The sequence below is a fragment of the Sciurus vulgaris genome (assembly GCF_902686455.1).
Source record: "Sciurus vulgaris genome assembly, chromosome: 15".
NCBI lineage: Eukaryota > Metazoa > Chordata > Mammalia > Rodentia > Sciuridae > Sciurus > Sciurus vulgaris.
Window position 1 is genome coordinate 52,859,640 of NC_136476.1, and position 18,280 is coordinate 52,877,919.

Genomic DNA, 18,280 nt, shown 5'->3' on the forward strand with positions numbered 1-18,280 from the left:
GCTAAGGAGCAGTTCATGGGAGAAAGGAGTAGTTCAGGCAATAGCATGTTAGAGGACAGTGTGAAACTGAAAAACTGAACATTAGAATTTGGAGTATAGATTAGGATATAGGGACTAGAACAAAATTTTTCTACAAAAAAAAGAACATGGCAGTTAGAAACAAGTTATGAGTTAAAATAAAAAATACAAATACGAGTTAAGAAACAGGTTAGCATTAGTCTGAGATTTATGGTTTGTGAAGAAGCCTGCTCCATTATTTCCTATTACCTTTATTATTTAGACTTAATAGCCTATTACCATTATTATTTCCACTGCATACAGAACATTTCTAGCCAGGCACAGTGGCACACACCTATAATCGCAGTGACTTGGGAGGCTGAGGCAGGAGGATCAGAGGTTCAAAGCCAGCCTCAGCAACTTAGCGAGACCCTGTCTCAAAGTAAAAAATGAAAAGAGCCGGCGATGTAACTCAGTGGTTAAGTACCCAGGCTCAATCCCTGGTACCAAAAGAAAGGAAAAAAGAACATTTCTAAACCCCTAAAGAATATTCTGACCTGTGAAAGGGTTAAAGATTAACTAAGGGGTAGTAGGAATCCTTATTGCCTCTGGTTCCCTCTAGGAGATGGTCATCATGGAAACCCAACCACAGCTGCTTCTGACAGGAGTAGCACACCTGGTGGCTAGTGTTGGATGTGACTGCAAAGAGGAATGTTTAACCCAAGAATGTACCCACCACCCCCAAGATGAAGGGCCATTTAGGAAAGTAACATGAAGCCAGGAGTGGTGGCATACTTGTAATCCCAGTGGCTCAGGAGGCTGAGACAGGAGGATGGAGGCCAGCCTGGGCAACTTAGTGAGGTCCTGTTTCAAAAGGGGCTGCAATGTATCTCAGTGGTAGAGCACCCTGGGTTCAATCCCCAGTACCACCAAAAAGAAATTGGGCTGGAGGGACAGGCAGCATGGAGGAGAGGGGATACTCTGAGCACACCCTTTGGTTGGTGGTGACACTAAACATGTAATGAGGACAGTTTGTCCCTGAAGGATGGCACCAATCACACCATGGGAGGGGCAATTTTCCTTTCCTTCTAGGGAAGTGGGAAAACGTGGCAGTTGTCATCTTTCTCCCTGAGACAATGTCTTCTCCTAAGTAGCTGTAACAGGGAGTGGACTGCAAATTAGGCCAGGGGCGAGGCAGGTAACTGAAGCTGGCATTCCTACTTTAAGCTATCATGCTCAGAGGTGGCTTGGGTAGTTCTGGTTAGTAGTGACCCCTGTCCACAGAATCTGAAACAAACCCTCCCTAATGGAAAACTTCTCCAGTTTAGACATACAAGACTCCTACAGATTAAAATCACAATCAAAGATTACTAGTATACCAAAAAGCAGCCACTATGCATGACCTTGAGTCAGCAAAAGCATCAAACAATAGATTTCTATCTCCCAAGAACTAAAGGTAGCACTGGGGATATAGCTTAGTTGGTAGAGTGCTTGTCTGTCGAGCACCAGGCCCTGGGTTCAATCCCCAGCACCAAAAAAAAAAAAAAAAAACTAAAGGTAGTTGAAATGTTTACGAAATAGTCTATAAAACAAAATATTTTCAAGCACACAGATGAGCTTCTAAAATGTAGGGGTCAACACAAATGAACCTGGAGCACCTTATGAGAAGTGACATAAGCCACACATAGAAGAAGAAATGTTACTGATGCCACTTCCAGTGATGACAAGGAGCTAGGAGAGAAATGGGAGGTGACAGTCAAAGGGAACAGAGTTTCAGTTATGCAAGATGAATAAATCCTAGACATTACTGTACAACACACAGTGCCTCTAGTTAGCAATATCTTATTATATACTTAAAAATTTGCTAAGATGTTAGATAGTTTTCCCCCTTCATGCTCTTCTAAGATGCTAAGAAACCAAAAGAGGATAGATCTTAGGTTAAATGTTCTTATCACTAAATAAATAAAAGGGCAGGAGGAAAGTTTTGGAAATGATGGATATATTGGTGACATTGCAGTGATGATTTCATGGGTATACTTACCTCCAAATTCACCAAGTCGACTACACCTAAATACAGTTTTTTGTGTGTCAATCATAGTTTAATAAAGTAGTTTAAAAAAAGGTAGGGAAATCAACAGAGACCAAAAACTAGGCAAAGAGTGGAAGCCACTTTTGTCTTAATGTCTTGCTTTTCTATTTTATTTTTACAGTGCTGTGGTTCAAACCCAGGGCCTTATGCATGCCAGGTAAATACTGTACTGCTGAGCTATATCTTCAGTCCTTTTTTTTTTTTTTTTTTTTAATTCTTTTTTTTTAAATTTTTTATTTTTACAGACTGCATTTTGATTCACTGTACACAAGTGGGGTACAACTTTTCATTTCTATGGTTGTACACAATGTAGATTCACACCATTCACGTAATCATACATATACATAGGGTAATACTGTTCAATCCCTTAATGTTGTCTTAACGGTCACTTGAACTTGAGGTTCATTTTCACAGGTTCATGAAGTCCAGAGAACAGGAGACAATGTTCAGTGACCACCCAACATGAGAGTCTAATAGGAGACCTTTTTAGCATAAAACTGGCATGCTGAAAGATCTGCCTCTCAATCTTAAAGTGAATTACAAATTAATAGGCCCCATCCCCTTCCTCAGAGGACTACAGTGAAAATTGCCTACCTCAAAACTTGGTACCAGTGGAAAAGTGGAGCTTATCTCTCCTGACAATTCATAATTACAAACTGGGTCATACATGATTTTGCAAATAGGATTCACTCTACTTGAGTAGTCTGAAATACTATCAAGATAAGATTTCAGCTGGGCACAGTGGCACATACCTGTAATCCCAGTGGCTTGGGAGGCTAAGGCAGGATGATTGCAAGCTCAAAGCCAGCCTCAGCAACTTAGGCCCTAAGTAACTTAGTGAGACCCTGTCTCAAAATAAAACATGAAAAGGGGCCTAGAACATTTCTCAGTGGTTAAGCACCCCTGGGTTCAATTCCCAGTACCAAAAAAGAAGAAAAGAAAAGAAAAGAAAAAAAATCAATTTAAAGTAATCTTAAATTAGTAATCTTAAAGTAGTAATGTACTAGTAAGGAACCTTGGAAAAACACAAAAATCTTCTCTGGAAGTACCTTCAAAACAAGGCAAAGAAAAAGAATTTCAAGAAATCTGAACTTGCAGTAAAATAATTGAAATTTCAAGAAAAAAATTACAGGGCTGGGGTTGTGGCTCAGTGGTAGAGCACTCACTGGGAGACACTGGGTTCGATCCTCAGCACTACATAAAAATAAATAAAGTAGAGGCATTGTGTCCATCTACAACTAAAAAATATTTCAAAAAAAGATTATAGAACACAGAAGGAAATAAGTCATCAGAAGTGAAATAAGCAGAAACAAAGATGGAATCAGATCCACGGGATCAAAATTATCAGATATAGATACTTTAAGACTATGTTTATTTAAGAATGCTAACATAACTTCGCCTTTGCTCGCCTTCCGGTGCTGCCATGCCTTGTTCTGAAGAAGTAACCGCCGTCTCCCCCAGCAAGCGGGCCGGCCTGCAGAGGAGGCTTGCGGCTCGGCTTTGTACGGCTCTCGGAGCATGCCACGGCCCGACCCGAGGGTCCAAGCGGGTCACGGGCTATGACCTGTACAGTGCCTATGATTATATAGTACCACCTATGGAGAGAGCCCTTGTGAAAACAGACATTCAGATAGCTCTTCCTTCTGGGTGCTATGGAAGAATAGCTCCACGTTCTAGCTTGGCTGCAAAACACTTCATAGATGTAGGAGCTGGTGTCATAGATGAACATTATAGAGGAAATGTTGGTGTTGTGCTATTTAATTTTGGCAAAGAAAAGTTTGGAGTAAAAAAGGGTGATCGAATAGCACAGCTCATTTGTGAACGGATTTTTAATCCAGATATAGAAGAAGTTCAAGTATTGAATGACACTGAAAGGGGTTTAGGAGGTTTTGGTTCTGCTGGACAGAATTAAGATTTAGTTTAAGTATAGAAAATGAAAATGTTACTTTTCTCTTAAAACTACAGACTTTCTGCTTAAAGTGTATTAGTATTTTGCATGTTTGTAAAGTTAGGTTTAGCTTCTTTATGCTAAAGAGTTCCTCTGTTAGTATCACATGGAAACTTTCCTATATTTTCTGCAGTTTATGGTTATGTGTAAATCTGCTTTGTGGTGATCTAATGCAAAATTTTTTTAAAAACCAAATATATGTACACCAATTTCAGATTTTTTTTTAATATTAAAAGTATATGTGAAGGTAAGAAGAGAATTCTCAGTTCTCAGCTTAGGTAGTCTCTGGGTTGACTGGGCAGAGGTTTATACAATGGCCATGGGTTGACTGGATTTATGTTTGTAAAGTGAAATATCACTTGAGAATTTATAGTTGATTTGTTCCTCTGAATTTCATCCTATTAAGCAAATTTTGCTAGTTGTATTGTTGAGTTTCCTTTACTAAATTAGCTGTATTTAAGAAAATATGCAATTTAATAGGTATAAAATAAATGTGTAGGTGTAAAAAAAAATGCTAACATAAAGCCAGGTGCAAGCACACACATCTGTAATAACCTCTATAAATTAAAAAATAAAAATGAGAAAAGCTCAACGGGTAAGCAGGCATAGTGGTGCATGCCTGAAATCCCAGTGACTAAAGAGGCTGAGGCAGGAGGACCACAAGTTTGAGGCCAGCCCCAGCAATTTAGCAAGACCATGTCTCAAAATAAAAAATATAAAAAGAGCTGGGGATGTGGCTCAGTGGTCAAGTGCCCCAGATTCAATTTCCAGTATATTAAAAAAAAAAAAAAAAAAAAAAAATACTCAATGGACAGGCAAAAGCCTTTGGCCTTTTCTCAAAAAGTTAAATGTAGGGGCTGGGGATGTAGCTCAGTTGGTAGAGTGCTTGCCTGTCAAGCACAAGGCCCTGGGTTTCAATCCCCAGCACCGCAAAAAAAAAAAGAAGAAGACAAAGTACACACTTCTGTCCTGAGAAGTCAGACAATCATGTTGTGCACCTGTACATGATAAGTCTTTCTTTTGCTACTTTCAAGATTTCATCTTTGTCATTCAGCAGTTTGACTTTGATTATAATCCCTAAAACCACCACTAAGAAAGTTAGTAAATATACACAGTAATATACTTGACCTATAAATACAATGTTGGGTTAAACTTAGAAAATTAATTAATATAGTAGGTCGTTGTTTAGAAATATTTGGAAAAAAAAAAAAAAAGAAATATTTGGGCTTGGCCATGTGACTCACTTTGGTCCTTTGAGTGTTGACAGGGTCGGTTAGACCCAAAGACATGAAAGCAGTTGCACAACCATATTTATCTCCTTGCCCTCTCTTTGCACCACCACAAGAACATGCCCAGGCTATTCAGCCTGTTTAGGAGGACAAGAGACAGGTGGAGCAGAGGAAAAACTTCTTCAGGCAATCCTAGTTTAGAAAGCTGTCCTCAGTCAACCCACAGATTTATGAAAGAAACAATTGTTTGATGCAACTGAGTTTTTTTTTTTTTTTTTTTTTTTGGGGGGGGGAGGTGGGCACTGGGGATTGAACTCAGGGGCACTCGACCTCTGAGCCACATCTCCAGCCCTATTTTGTACTTTATTTAGAGGCAGGGTCTCACTGAGCTGCTTAGCACCTTATCTTTGCTGAGGCTGGCTTTAGACTCTCAATCCTCCTGCCTCAGCCTCCCAAACCACTGGTATTACAGATGTGCACCACCGCGCCTGTGGCAACTGAATTTTGATATGATTACATGGCATTCTTGTGGTGATTGGTATAAATAGCTACCAAAAAACCTACAATAAATATCACACTTGGTAGTGAAACGTTTAAAACATTTATTTTTAAAGGTGAAGACTAAGAGTGTCTACTGCCACTACTTCACTCAACATTATATGAGAGTGGTAGGTAAAACAAAGAAAGAAGGAAATAAATAAATAAATGAATAAATCAGGGCTAGGGCTATAGATCAGCGGCGGAGTGCTCGTCTAGCATATGTGAGGCACTGGGTTCGATCCTTAGCATAAAAAAATAGATAAATAAATACAATAAAGGTATGCTTTCCATCTACAACTATTTAAAAATTTTTAAAAAAGAAAGAACTCAAAGGTGTAAATATTAGAAGGAAAGAAATAAGAGGCTGGGGTTGTGGCTCAGTAGTAGAGCACTCACCTAGCATGCGTGAGGCCCTGAGTTCAATCCTCAGCACCACATAAAAATAAAAAATAAAGGTATTGTGTCCACCTACAACTAAATATATATATTTAAAAAAAAAAAAAAAAAGAAGGAAAGAAATAAAATTGGACTGGGGTGTGGCTTAGTGGCAGAATGCTTGCCTGGCATGCGTGAGGCCCTGGGTTGGAACTCTAGCACTGAGGGATGAAGGAGGGGAGGGAAGGAAGTTGGAAGGAAGAAAATTATAGAAAAGATTTGAATTTGATTCTGAGATGCAGAGGATTTTGAATAGAGAGGTAAAATGATCTGACTTCTCATTTAAAAAGAATACTCCAGGGATTGAGGATGTAGCTCAGTGGTAGGGCATTTACCTAGCATCACACACAGACAGAAAAAAATAACAAAACAAAAACTTGGGATGCTTTATGGAGAATGGCCTGCAGAGGGGGAAAGTCATTAACAGGAAGACCAAAATGTATGCTATTGCAACAATCTAGGTAAGAGACAATAAGTCTTGGATTGGATTATAGATTTCAAAGGTACAGCATAGCTGAGCATTAGGGCCCAGGCTTATAATCCCAATTATACCAATTATATGGGAGGCTAAGGCAGGAGGATCAACAAGATTGAGACCAACTTCTGCGATTTAGCAAGACCCTGTCTCGAAATAAAAAAAAAAAAAAGGGCTGGGGATGTAGATCATTGGTAAAGTGTCCCAGGGCTCAATCCTCAGTACTGAGGTGGGTGGGGGAGATACAGTTTATATGGTTTGCTGATGAGCCAGATATGAGAGCGAAAGAAAAAAAAGTTATTTGTACCCATTGATTTTTAAAAACCAATTAAATATTCAAGTGCAGATGATGAGTAAACAATTGAAGATGGGTGTCTCTACAGTTCAGAAGAGGAGTTATGGCAACAGCAAGAAACTGAGAACCATCCACATAAAGATAGTATTTAAGCCTTGAGGTCAATGACATGACCCAGTGTGTATAGAGAAGAGAAAGAACGTTAAGGACAGAGTCCTAGGTATTGCACTGTACATGCAGTACTGTTTAAAGGTCAGGGAGATGAAGAAGAATCAGCAAAGACCTGGAAGAAGAACAATGAAATATGAGGAGAATCAAGAAACCAAATAGAGAGGGCTGGGGTTGTGGCCCAGTGGTAGAGTGCTCCCCTAGCATACATGGGGCCCTGGGTTCCATCCTCAGCACCACATAAAAATTAAATAAAGATATTGTGTCCGCCCACAACTAAAATAAACAAAAAGAAACCAAATAAAGTAAGTCAGGGGGTGTGGAGTGTGGCTCAGGGGTAGAGCACTTGCCTGGCATGCATGAGGCCCTGGGTTCAACACTCAGAACCACATATAAATAAGAAAAATAAAAGATCCATTGACAACTAAAAACATTTTTTAAAAAAAGAAAGTCAAGACAATATTTTTCAAAAATTTTTAAGTTGTAGGTGGACACAATACCCTTTTTTATTATTATTTATTTATGTGGTGCTGAGGACTGAACCCAGTGCCACATGAATGTGAGGCAAGCGCTTTACCACTGAGCCACAACCCTAGCCCCAAGACACAATATTATGGTTACATAGAAAATCACCTCAGGAGATAACACTAACGATTATGGAATTAAGTGTCATGATGTCTGCAACTTATTTTCAAATAAGATGTTATTCTATATTATATATCATCATGCCTATCAGATCAGAGAGAAAACTAACATGACAAAAAATGTTACTAATTATTCAATCTAGGTGAAAGGTATATAGATGTTCTTGTGCATACCTTCAACTTTTCTGCATGTTTGGAATTTTTCATATTAAAGAAATTGGGGGGGGGGTAAGCGAGGTGACCCACACCTATAATCCCAGTGGCTCAGGAGGCTGAGGCAGGAGGATCACGAGTTCAAAGCCAGCCTCAGCAAAATCAAGGCACTAAGCAACTCAGTGAGACCCTGTCTCTTAATAAAATACAAAAAAGGGCTAAAGGGGGTGACGGGGGAAAAAAAAGGGTTAGGGATGTGGCTTAGTGGTTCAGTGCCCCTACGTTCAATCCCTGGTACCTGCCCCACCTCCCCCCAAAAAAGAAAGAAATTGGGGGAGATTTTTTTTAGAGGAATGGGTAATTGACTACATTCATTTAACTGCTCTTTCTGAGGTCAAATAACCTTATATCCCTGGTACCCTGATTTTGATGTCTAAATAGCTAATACTCTGTCCTACATATATACAAAATAGCTTGGAACATTTTATCATAGAAAACAGCAAGAAACCTGGAGTGTTTTCTTAATCTGTTTTCTGCTATCACAAAAGATCACAAACTGGCTAATTTATGAACAGAGGTTTATTTGGTTCACAGTTCTGGAGGAAGGGAATGACAAAAACATGGTGCCAGCATCTGGCAAGGGCCTTTGTGCTACATCGTCACATGGCAGAAGGGCAAGCAAGCATGAAATGAGAAAAGAGGAAATCAGACTGAACTCATCCTTTTATCAAGAAGTCACTTCCAGGATAACAGTATTAATCCATCCATGAGGACTCACGACTTAGTCATCTCTTAAAGGTCCTACCTCTTAACACTGTTACAATGGCAATTAAATTTCAACATGTGTTTGGGAGGTGATATTCAAACCATAGCAAGAATTATGTCAAAAGGACTTAGAAGCCAACTTGGGTACATTCCCACTGATCAAAATTAGACAATTTAACCTCAAAAATGGTAATAACTGCCAACAAATGACCATATCACATATGTGTTTGAGTTTATAGTAACACAAACAAACAAACAAAAAAAATCCTCATTGGAGAATTTTTAAATCCTTAACTTTAGAAGATGCTAGGTAATTAACTCATTACTTTGAAGTCAGTAAAATAAAAGGGAAACAGACAAACATTTATGCAATTTTCCCTACAAATTACATCTCTGGGTAACAAATAGTTAACATGGAAAAGTGTCTCTATATAAAAATATTCTACTTAATAAAGAAGGAATGATAGAATGAGAATATTGTTTTCTAGCTCCTTTTTAAATAAAACTAGACCAGTTGTTCTCAATCATTGACGATTTTGTCCCCTTCCTCTAGACCACTTGTTCTCAATCATTGACGATTTTGTCCCATTCCCCAGGGAACAACTGGTAATGTATAGAGATATTTTTGGTTGTCACAATGGGAAGAAGTACTACTGGCATCTAGTGAGTAGGGGCCAGGGATAGAGCTAAATATCCTACACAGGGACACAGGACAGCCTCCTACAATAAAGACTTATCTGGCCCAAAATGTCAATAATGTCAGGGTTAAGAAATCCAGGTCTAGACAATGATAATCATCAGTTACCATCAATCATCAGCCCTTTTAACTGGTGATGCACACCTATAATTCCAGCAACTCAGGAGCTGGAGGCAGGAGTATCACTCACTAGTTTAAGTCCACCCTCAGCAATTTAGCAAGACTGACCCTGTCTCAAAATAAAAAATGAAATCAGGTGCAGTGGTGCATGCCTGTAATCCCAGCAGCTCAGGAGGCTGAGGCAGGAGGATCGTGAGTCTAAAGCCAGCCTCAGCAATTTAGCCAAGCCCTAAGCAATTTAGCAAGACCCTGTCTCTAAATAAGATGTAGAAAAGGGCTGGGGATGTGGCTCAGTGGTTAAGTGCCCCTGGGTTTAATCCCTAGTACCCCAAATTTAAAAATATAGATAAATAAATAAATATAAAAAGGGCTGAGATGTAGTTCAGTGGTAAAACACCTCTGTGTTCAATTCCCAATGCAAAAAGAAAAAAAAAAAAATCACCATCGCCTACGTCCTAACAAAAGTACTAAAACCACCTATAAATTAATCTAATTTAAATCTGATCAAATGTCTACCATCAAATTACATGAAATATAAGGGCCTGAGGAACATACTAATTTATACCACAAACAGCTCATCAGAATTCAGACTTTGAGAAACTTCATAGGACAAATGACATGAATTCTTAAAAAAAAAAAAAAAGATGGAAAATGGGTTTAAGAAATTTAAAAAAGACTAAAAGACATATCAATTATAACGTAAGAATTAAGATTCTTTGAATTTCAATTTAAGTAAATAATTTTTGAAAACCAAGCATATCACTGGGTGCGGTAGCACATGCCTGTAATTCCAGCACCTTGGGAGGTTGAGAAAGGAAGATCCCAAGTTAAAAGCCAACCTCAGCAATTTAGCAAGGCTGTAAGCAACTTAGTGAGGCCCTGTCTCAAAAATAAAACAAAAAGTGCTGGGGATGTGGCTCAGTGGTTAAGCACCCCTGGGTTTAATCCCTAGTACAACAAACAAACAAACATAAGACAACAGGGGAAATGTGGCCAACTGGATATGTGTTATTAAGATATTAGTGTATTTTTTTTTAAAAGGTGTGACACTGTTGGGCATGGTGGCACTGGCCAGTAATCCCAGGAGCTCCGGAGGCTTAGACACAAGGATTACAAATTTGAAGCCAGTCTGGGCAATTTAGCAAACTCTCAGCAATTTAGCAAGACAAAAAAAAAAAAAAAAAAAAAAAAATGACAGGGGATGTGGTAAAGTGCCCCTGGGTTCTAACCTCAGTACAAAAAAAAAAAAAAGTGACAATACTGTGATTTTGTTTTAAAGAAGAATCAACCTTCAACCTTTAGAGATAATAAAACTAATATTTACTGATGAAATGATACACTGGCAGAAATATGCACCAAATAGTTGGTTCCTGGAAGAAGGCAGGGGTGTAGAGAAAACAAGATTGGCCATGAATTGCGCATTCGGAATCACTGGTATAGAAGGTCCATGAAAGCAGGTATTTCATGTGCTTCCACATATGAAAAAGAAGGCACGGCCCTTGTATATTCTACATGGATTGGTGGCATCTACCCATAGGGTTTCTTTGACCATCATCCCTTGCTTATGACAATCATCTATCTTCCACCCACCCGCACGTTTTCTCCTCCAAATTTTTTTTAAAATCTTGGTTAATGTTACCCAGTATCTCAGATAAACACTTAAAAATTAACCTGGTGTGGACTGGGTGGTGCACACCTGTAAAACCAACTACTCCGGAGGCTGAGGCAGGAGGATCACAAGTTCCAGGCAACTTAGTGAGTCCCAGTCTCGAAAAATATAAAGGGCTGGGGATGTAGCTCAGTAGTAGAGCACTCCCGGGTTTAATCCCTAGTAGGAGAAAAGATTTAAAAAAAAAAAAAAAAAGGAAAAGAAAAAAAACTTACAATCACCAATTGCAATGATTCCTAAACTTAGTTAAGAGTCAGAACCTATGGTCCATTAAGTAAACCATGTTGATATTAATTAAAACGAGGCATAAATTCCTAGTACTTAGAGGTCTCACACAACTTTAGAAAGCAAATTCAAAAGTAGTGGTAGATGTTAACATTAACTGGTGAGTAAGCATGTATTGCTGAGACCAAATGCCTCTGGAAAAATGAATATGCCCTAGGCAGAGGTTGCTCTCAGCGTTGGACTCCCTAAACTAGCACTGCAAGGATTGGAAATGGCTCCCTTTCTTCTCTCCAAACTGGTGGGATACCTTCCCTATACCTTCTCTCAATCCTTAGATTATGCATCATCTAAGACCTTTATTTCTTTTTCATTAGCCCTTGACAAGTAAATAGCAGTTCTTGGTTCCAACTCTCATAAATGTCTGACAGGAATAGGCTAGAAGGCAGTCACCCACGCGATGCAGACTGTTTATATTTCTTAGCTTGCAACAGAAATATAGTACTTTAAAATTCTTAGAAAAAGTTCAGCCTTTGCTCCTTCAGTTGTCTCAACTCGTGTCCACTCCCGAGGCCCGCGCTTTTCCGCCATTTCGCCGTTAGGTGGCGGTAAGCTCACTGGAGCTGGAAACCTCTAGCCCCGGAGCCGACCGCCCAGATCCAGTGACGTCACCCAACCCCGGTGTTGATTGGTTTTTTTCCTCAAATGACCCGGGAGGAGGAGCCAGGGGCAGAATCGGAAGCGCTGGGTAAGGCGAGTTGGGCGTCCCAAGACTGGGCTTGCGCACTCAGGACGCCGACCCGACTTAAAAAAGGGCAACTGCAGCTCCTCCTCTGGCCTGAGGAGGCAGACCCGGCTCCTACTTGACGGAGGGAGGATCCGATGAGAGGGGTCACACTGATAAGGGCTGGGCAATACCGAGGGGAGGAGTCACTTTGAGAGGAAGGGTCACAATGACCGGTGCAGTCACCCAGAGAGGTCTCACTGAGTGGGAGGAACACACAGAGGACGGGGTGCTGCACTGAGGGATTCTGGTGCACCCTGATGGTGGCACTGTCATTCTAAGGAAAGGGGAGGGATCTCAGAGGGAAAACGGTCTTTGACGGGGTGGGATCTTGCTGAGGGGCAGGCTGTCACGGAGGAAGGGGCTTCCCGGCAGGTGGAGGCTTCTCTTAAGAGAGGGTCATTTGGACAAAGAAGAGGAGGTCCAGACTGGGTGGCCATTGAGCGGAAGCACTGGAATCTGAACTTTATTTCGGGGAGGTGGGATGGAGTGAGGAGTAATCGAGGCCAGGGATGGGCCGGCCAGGGGCTCCCTATAGTCCCGGGGTATCACAAACGCCCGAGGAGAAGGTAGAAGGCGTCAGGGGCTCCAGACATTTAGTGTGTAGGGGTCGAAGAAACCTGGGAAATGGACAGTCGGGGCTGGAGCGCAGGTCGACAAGTGGACGGGTTGCTGGGCTGCCTGCTATTATGGCTGGCCTGAGGGGTCTAGGTTTCTGCCATGCTGATCCATGGAGCCCAGGAGCCCCAGGTGGAGGCTTCCTGAACTTGTTCCTCCTCGGATTGTGACCCGAGGGAGAAGAAAGGCTTCCTGGGGCAGCTCAAAGACGTTTAATTGAGCTAAAAGACGTTTGAGCAGTCCTCCCTTAATTCCCTTCAGTTACTCAAACCCGGGCCTGAACTCGTATGACCCCGGCGCCCGGGCCAGTTCACCTAGAGTGTCGCTACCACCGGCGGAGGTTGCGTACCTGGGGGGGCGTGGCCGCTGCCGGAGGCCGGGCTCCAAGGAGTTAAACGCGGCCGGGCCCAGCCCCGCCCCTGGCAGGCCGCGGAGCCTGATCCCCGGCGGCGAAGCGGAGCAGCCGCCGCCCGCCGCCCGCCGCCTCCGCCTGCGGGGAGCCCGCCCGCCCGCCGGCTCCCGGGAGCACCGCTGCCACCACCGCCGGGCCCAGGCCCAGGCCCTGCGCAGAGCTGAGCGGCGTCCCCCCGGGCCCAGCTAGCCGGCGCGGCGGGGGCGGGCCCGGGATCTTGGGCAGGTCTTCCATTCTCAGGGCGGGAGCGGGAGTCCCGGCACCCCTGATCTGGCAGGCCCGCGCCCATGGCGAGCGCGGCCTGCCCGGGCCCCGGGGACCCTGCCATGTGAGCCAGGCCTGGGCTGGGGGCCCGGCCATGGCTGGGGAACGGCCCCCACTGCGGGGCCCTGGGCCCGGGCCCGGAGAGGCGCCGGGGGAGGGGCCGCCTGGGCCGGGGGCCGCAGGCGGAGGCCCGGGCCGGGGCCGCCCCTCCTCCTACCGGGCTCTCCGCAGCGCTGTGTCCAGCCTAGCGCGCGTGGACGATTTCCACTGCGCCGAGAAGATCGGGGCCGGCTTCTTTTCTGAGGTCTACAAGGTAGGACCCGCGGAGAGGACAGAGGGGCGGGACCGAGCCTTCAACAAGAGGCTGGAACTTGGGGGCCCACAACCCGGGTAGAGATCCCAGACTCTGGCGACCCACCCAACCTGTCCGGCCCCCACCGGCCCATACTGCCCCCAGGTTCGGCACCGACAGTCAGGGCAAGTCATGGTGCTGAAGATGAACAAGCTCCCCAGTAACCGGGGCAATACACTACGGGAGGTGCAGCTGATGAACCGGCTCAGGCACCCTAACATCCTAAGGTAAACGACTCAGCCTCTTACTGGACATCTTGCTGGACTGGAGGGAAAGGGGAAGAACCTGCGGGGAAAGTGGGAACTGAGGATGGGCTGGATCTCTAACAGCCTGCACTCCTATCCTTCCCATCCTCTTCCAGGTTCATGGGGGTCTGTGTGCACCAGGGACAACTGCACGCTCTTACAGAGGTGAGGATAGGTTAATAAAGGGGAACCCACCGTCACCACTACCACCATCACCAATGGGAAAGGGATCAATGGGCCTGGTGGATCTACAGAGAATAAGGAGAGGCATAGGACCTCCTTCCAGGGGAGGCTTCCAGAACTTGCCTTTGAGCAAACCACATATAGGAAGCCTCATCTGGTCTCATTCCCTGTATCCTCTATAACACAGCTGTCCCATAAACTTTCTGCAGTGATGGAAGTGTTCTGTCTGTATTGTCCAGTACAGTAGCACCAGCCACATGTGGGGAGGCTAGAACATGGGCAATGTGGCTGGTGTGAATGAGGAACTGAATGTTTGATTATATTTAAATTTAATAACTTAAATAGTTTCACATGGCTAGCAACAACTGTATTGGACAGGGCAGCCCTAGAACATGAATGAAGGTCCTTAGAGCATAGATGCACACTTCTGACTTTTGTGATCCTCCTGAGTGTCCCCTGACTTATAAGTGGGAGACATAGAATACAGACTGAGGCCTTGACATTCATTCTCCTTTCCCTGTGCCCCAGTATATGAATGGAGGAACCCTAGAACAGCTGCTGAGCTCCCCAGAGCCCCTATCCTGGCCAGTTAGGCTCCGTCTAGCTCTGGATATTGCACGAGGCCTGCGGTACCTGCATGCTAAAGGTGTATTCCACCGAGACCTCACATCCAAGGTAGGCTGCCAGCGTGGGTGGAGGCATGACTATTAGGTTATAACAGGCCCATGGATGTTGGAATGTGGAAAATAGATATATTAGGATATTGGAGTAGCAAAGTTTTGGGGAATTCTGGGGTCCTAGGGTGAGAGGCTCTGAAGGACTAATAGCTATCACACTGTTTAGAGTATTTGATAATGTCGCAGTATTGGGGTGCACTGGGGAACTGGGAGAAAGGGTTGGGGTTATGTTGGATTTACAGGGCTTTGGGGTGTATATTGAGAGACCAGAGAGCAAAAGGTGATAAGTGTGTGAGGATGTCTATATGTATGTATCAGAACTGTCTGGTCCGACGGGAAGACCGAGGCTTCACAGCCGTGGTGGGTGATTTCGGGCTGGCTGAAAAGATTCCTGTGTATAGGTGAAGTAAATACCCTTATTCCCCCCCAGCCTCCCAGAGGTCTTCACTTGAAGTAAAGCCCCCAGGGACATTTTCCTCGGGGTGGGGAGGGTCCTCACCTCATACCTTTTTGCCTGGGGACATGCCGGAGATTTTTCTGACTACCCCGCCCCTGCCCCTGCAGGGAAGGGGCAAGGAAGGAACCTTTGGCTGTGGTGGGTTCCCCATATTGGATGGCTCCAGAGGTGTTGCGGGGTGAGCTGTATGATGAGAAGGTAAGACATTGACCCATCAGAGCCCCAAGGGCCTTCAGAGACTCTTGAGATGCTCTCATAAGGCCTCGTTCTAACAATAGTCCTACCAGATATTCAAGAACCCCCAAATCCCCCATGCCCTCACCATCACCCTCCCTACACATGAAAACTGTCAAGATTGCCTCCCCAAATCTGGACCTAGTCCTACAAAATTCTGAAGTGAAAACTGTCGATTGTCTCCCTGACATTATTATCTCCTACCCCTAGGCTGATGTCTTTGCCTTTGGGATTGTCCTCTGTGAGCTCATCGCCCGAGTACCTGCAGATCCTGACTACCTACCCCGTACAGAGGTAAACATCTCTAGGTTTGAAGCAGAAGTAGACTCCAGACTAGGTGGCCCATAATCAAGGAGGGTTCCTTGGAGGTAAGGGTCCCCATAGCAGGAGTAGAACCCAAGGAAAGCTGACTTAGAGGCCCTGCTTGTGTCCTCAGGACTTTGGCCTGGATGTGCCTGCTTTCCGAACCCTGGTTGGGGATGACTGCCCGCTGCCTTTCCTACTCCTGGCCATCCACTGCTGCAGTGTAAGAACCTCTCTTTCCCTTCTGGCCCCCTGCCCCCATCCATGAGCTGATACGGCTGCTCTATGGGTCTCCAATGATGGGAAGAAAACTGAGACCCTCGTAAGAGCACCTCTCTACCTACCAGATGGAACCCAGCACCCGGGCCCCCTTCACTGAGATCACGCAGCACCTAGAATGGATCCTTGAACAGCTGCCTGAGCCAGCCCCCCTTACCAGGACTCCCCTGACACATAATCAGGGTAAGTGAAGCTAGGCATGGTGGTGCACACCTGGAATTCCAGCAACTCAGGAGGCTGAGGCAGGAGGATCTTGAGTTTGAGGCAACTCAGTGAAACCCTCAGCAACTTAGCAAGACCCTGTTTCAAAAGAAAAAGAAAAAGGGCTGGGGATGTAACTCAATGGTAAAAGGTCCCTGGATTCAATTCCTGGTACTAAAAAAACAAAACAAACAAACAAAAAAAACAGGATAAATGAAATGACCTTGACCCAATGAAAGTCCTTTTGCCTCTCCTCCTTAGAGCTCAAGGGAGTTATCTGGGGGAGGTTAAGTGGATTTAATAGTTGAGAAGACTGGGAGTTGGTGTGGGGTGGGGTGGGAGAACATCTCAGAGAAGATAGTTTTCTAATGCTAGAGCCTAAGGGAGCAGAAGAAGGAAAGAAGAGATAAAACATGGCTGGAGGTGACATTCCCCTTTTCCAGAGCACCCTGTGTGACTCCCTTTTCTAAGCTTTAATCCCACCAGCCTCCTGGGGAATAATGAAGCACTCAGAAGCAATGATCAAATGCTGAGAACAGTGATCACAGACTTCTCTGTCTACAGGATCTATTCCAAGAGGTGGTCCCGCTGCCACGCTTCCCAGGCCAGACCCCCGGCTCTCCCGAAGCCGGTCAGACCTCTTCCTGCCCCCATCACCAGAATCACCCCCCCACTGGGGGGACAATCTGACACGAGTCAACCCTTTCTCACTACGGGAAGACCTCAGGGGTGGCAAGATCAAGCTCCTGGACACACCCAACAAGCCGGTCACTCCCCTGCACCTTGTTCCACCATCACCACTGCCCTCTACCCAGCTGCCCTTGGTGACTACTCCAGAGACCCTGGTCCAACCTGGGACACCTGCCCGCCGCTGCCGCTCACTACCCTCATCCCCTGAACTCCCTCGACGTATGGAGACTGCACTGCCAGGTCCTGGCCCTCCTGCTGTGGGTCCCTCCACTGAAGAAAAGATGGAATGTGAGGGCAGCAGCCCAGAGCCAGAACCCCCAGGACCAGCTCCCCAGCTGCCCCTGGCGGTGGCCACAGACAACTTCATTAGCACTTGTTCCTCAGCCTCCCAGCCCTGGTCCCCTAGATCAGGACCTCCCCTCAACAACAATCCTCCAGCTGTGGTGGTGAACTCCCCACAAGGCTGGGCTGGGGAGCCCTGGAACCGGGCCCAGCATAGCTTGCCCCGGGCGACAGCCCTGGAAAGGACAGAACCTTCGCCACCCCCTTCAGCTCCCCGGGAGCCCGAGGAGGGGCTGCCCTGTCCTGGCTGCTGCCTTGGCCCCTTTAGCTTTGGCTTCCTGTCCATGTGCCCCCGCCCTACCCCAGCTGTCGCCCGCTACCGCAACCTGAACTGTGAGGCGGGCAGTCTCCTCTGCCACCGAGGGCACCACGCCAAGCCACCCACGCCCAGCCTGCAGCTGCCTGGGGCACGCTCTTAGCAGAGGGGCCTGTGATCTCAGGCCTCCAATTTTGGCCTTCAGGACACCCTGTAAGGACAGAGCGCACTTGCTGGACAGTGGCAGCCCCAGATGGGCTGACTGGCTCTTCTCCCCGTAGGGGAGCCTCAGCATGGACTCAAGGGACAGAGCACTTCCTATCCAACCCCTGGGCTCACTCTCCCACGGGGATCACTGAACCAGACACAGCATTGCTGACACACGAGACTAACACGTGCGAATTATTTAAAAATATTTCAATAAAAACTGCCTGGCTGGCTCCGGGCCGCCCCATCCACTCAGCCCTTGCGCCCTGCTCCCCTGCCCATTTCCAGTATGGGAGGTTCTTGAGGGAGGTCAAAGTCCCTTCTAGAGGC

General features: G+C 45.3%; 1 protein-coding gene and 1 pseudogene across 2 annotated transcripts; both read left to right on the top strand.

Moving 5' to 3' along the window:
- The first annotated feature begins 3,509 nt into the window (after positions 1–3,509).
- On the top strand, positions 3,510–4,098 carry LOC306644673 (deoxyuridine 5'-triphosphate nucleotidohydrolase-like; annotated as a pseudogene). The gene has a single exon. The product of its transcript is annotated as a deoxyuridine 5'-triphosphate nucleotidohydrolase-like (transcript).
- A 9,227-nt stretch (positions 4,099–13,325) lies between these two features.
- Positions 13,326–18,201, top strand: TESK1 (testis associated actin remodelling kinase 1). Its single transcript, XM_079111818.1, has 10 exons — positions 13,326–13,837; positions 13,982–14,103; positions 14,238–14,286; positions 14,833–14,979; positions 15,300–15,382; positions 15,546–15,636; positions 15,883–15,966; positions 16,109–16,198; positions 16,323–16,437; positions 17,020–18,201. Exons 1-10 carry the CDS (start codon positions 13,619–13,621, stop codon positions 17,904–17,906), a joined length of 1,887 nt encoding a protein of 628 aa, XP_078967944.1. The 5' UTR covers positions 13,326–13,618; the 3' UTR covers positions 17,907–18,201.
- The last annotated feature ends 79 nt before the right edge of the window (positions 18,202–18,280 follow it).

Excerpts from the sequence above, each read along its gene's own strand:
- TESK1 (XM_079111818.1), top strand. The coding sequence starts at position 13,619 with ATGGCTGGGGAACGGCCCCCACTGCGGGGCCCTGGGCCCGGGCCCGGA. Across the intron at positions 14,287-14,832 it reads AACTGCACGCTCTTACAGAG|TATATGAATGGAGGAACCCT; the intron begins GTGAGGATAGGT and ends CCTGTGCCCCAG. Across the intron at positions 15,967-16,108 it reads ACTACCTACCCCGTACAGAG|GACTTTGGCCTGGATGTGCC; the intron begins GTAAACATCTCT and ends TTGTGTCCTCAG.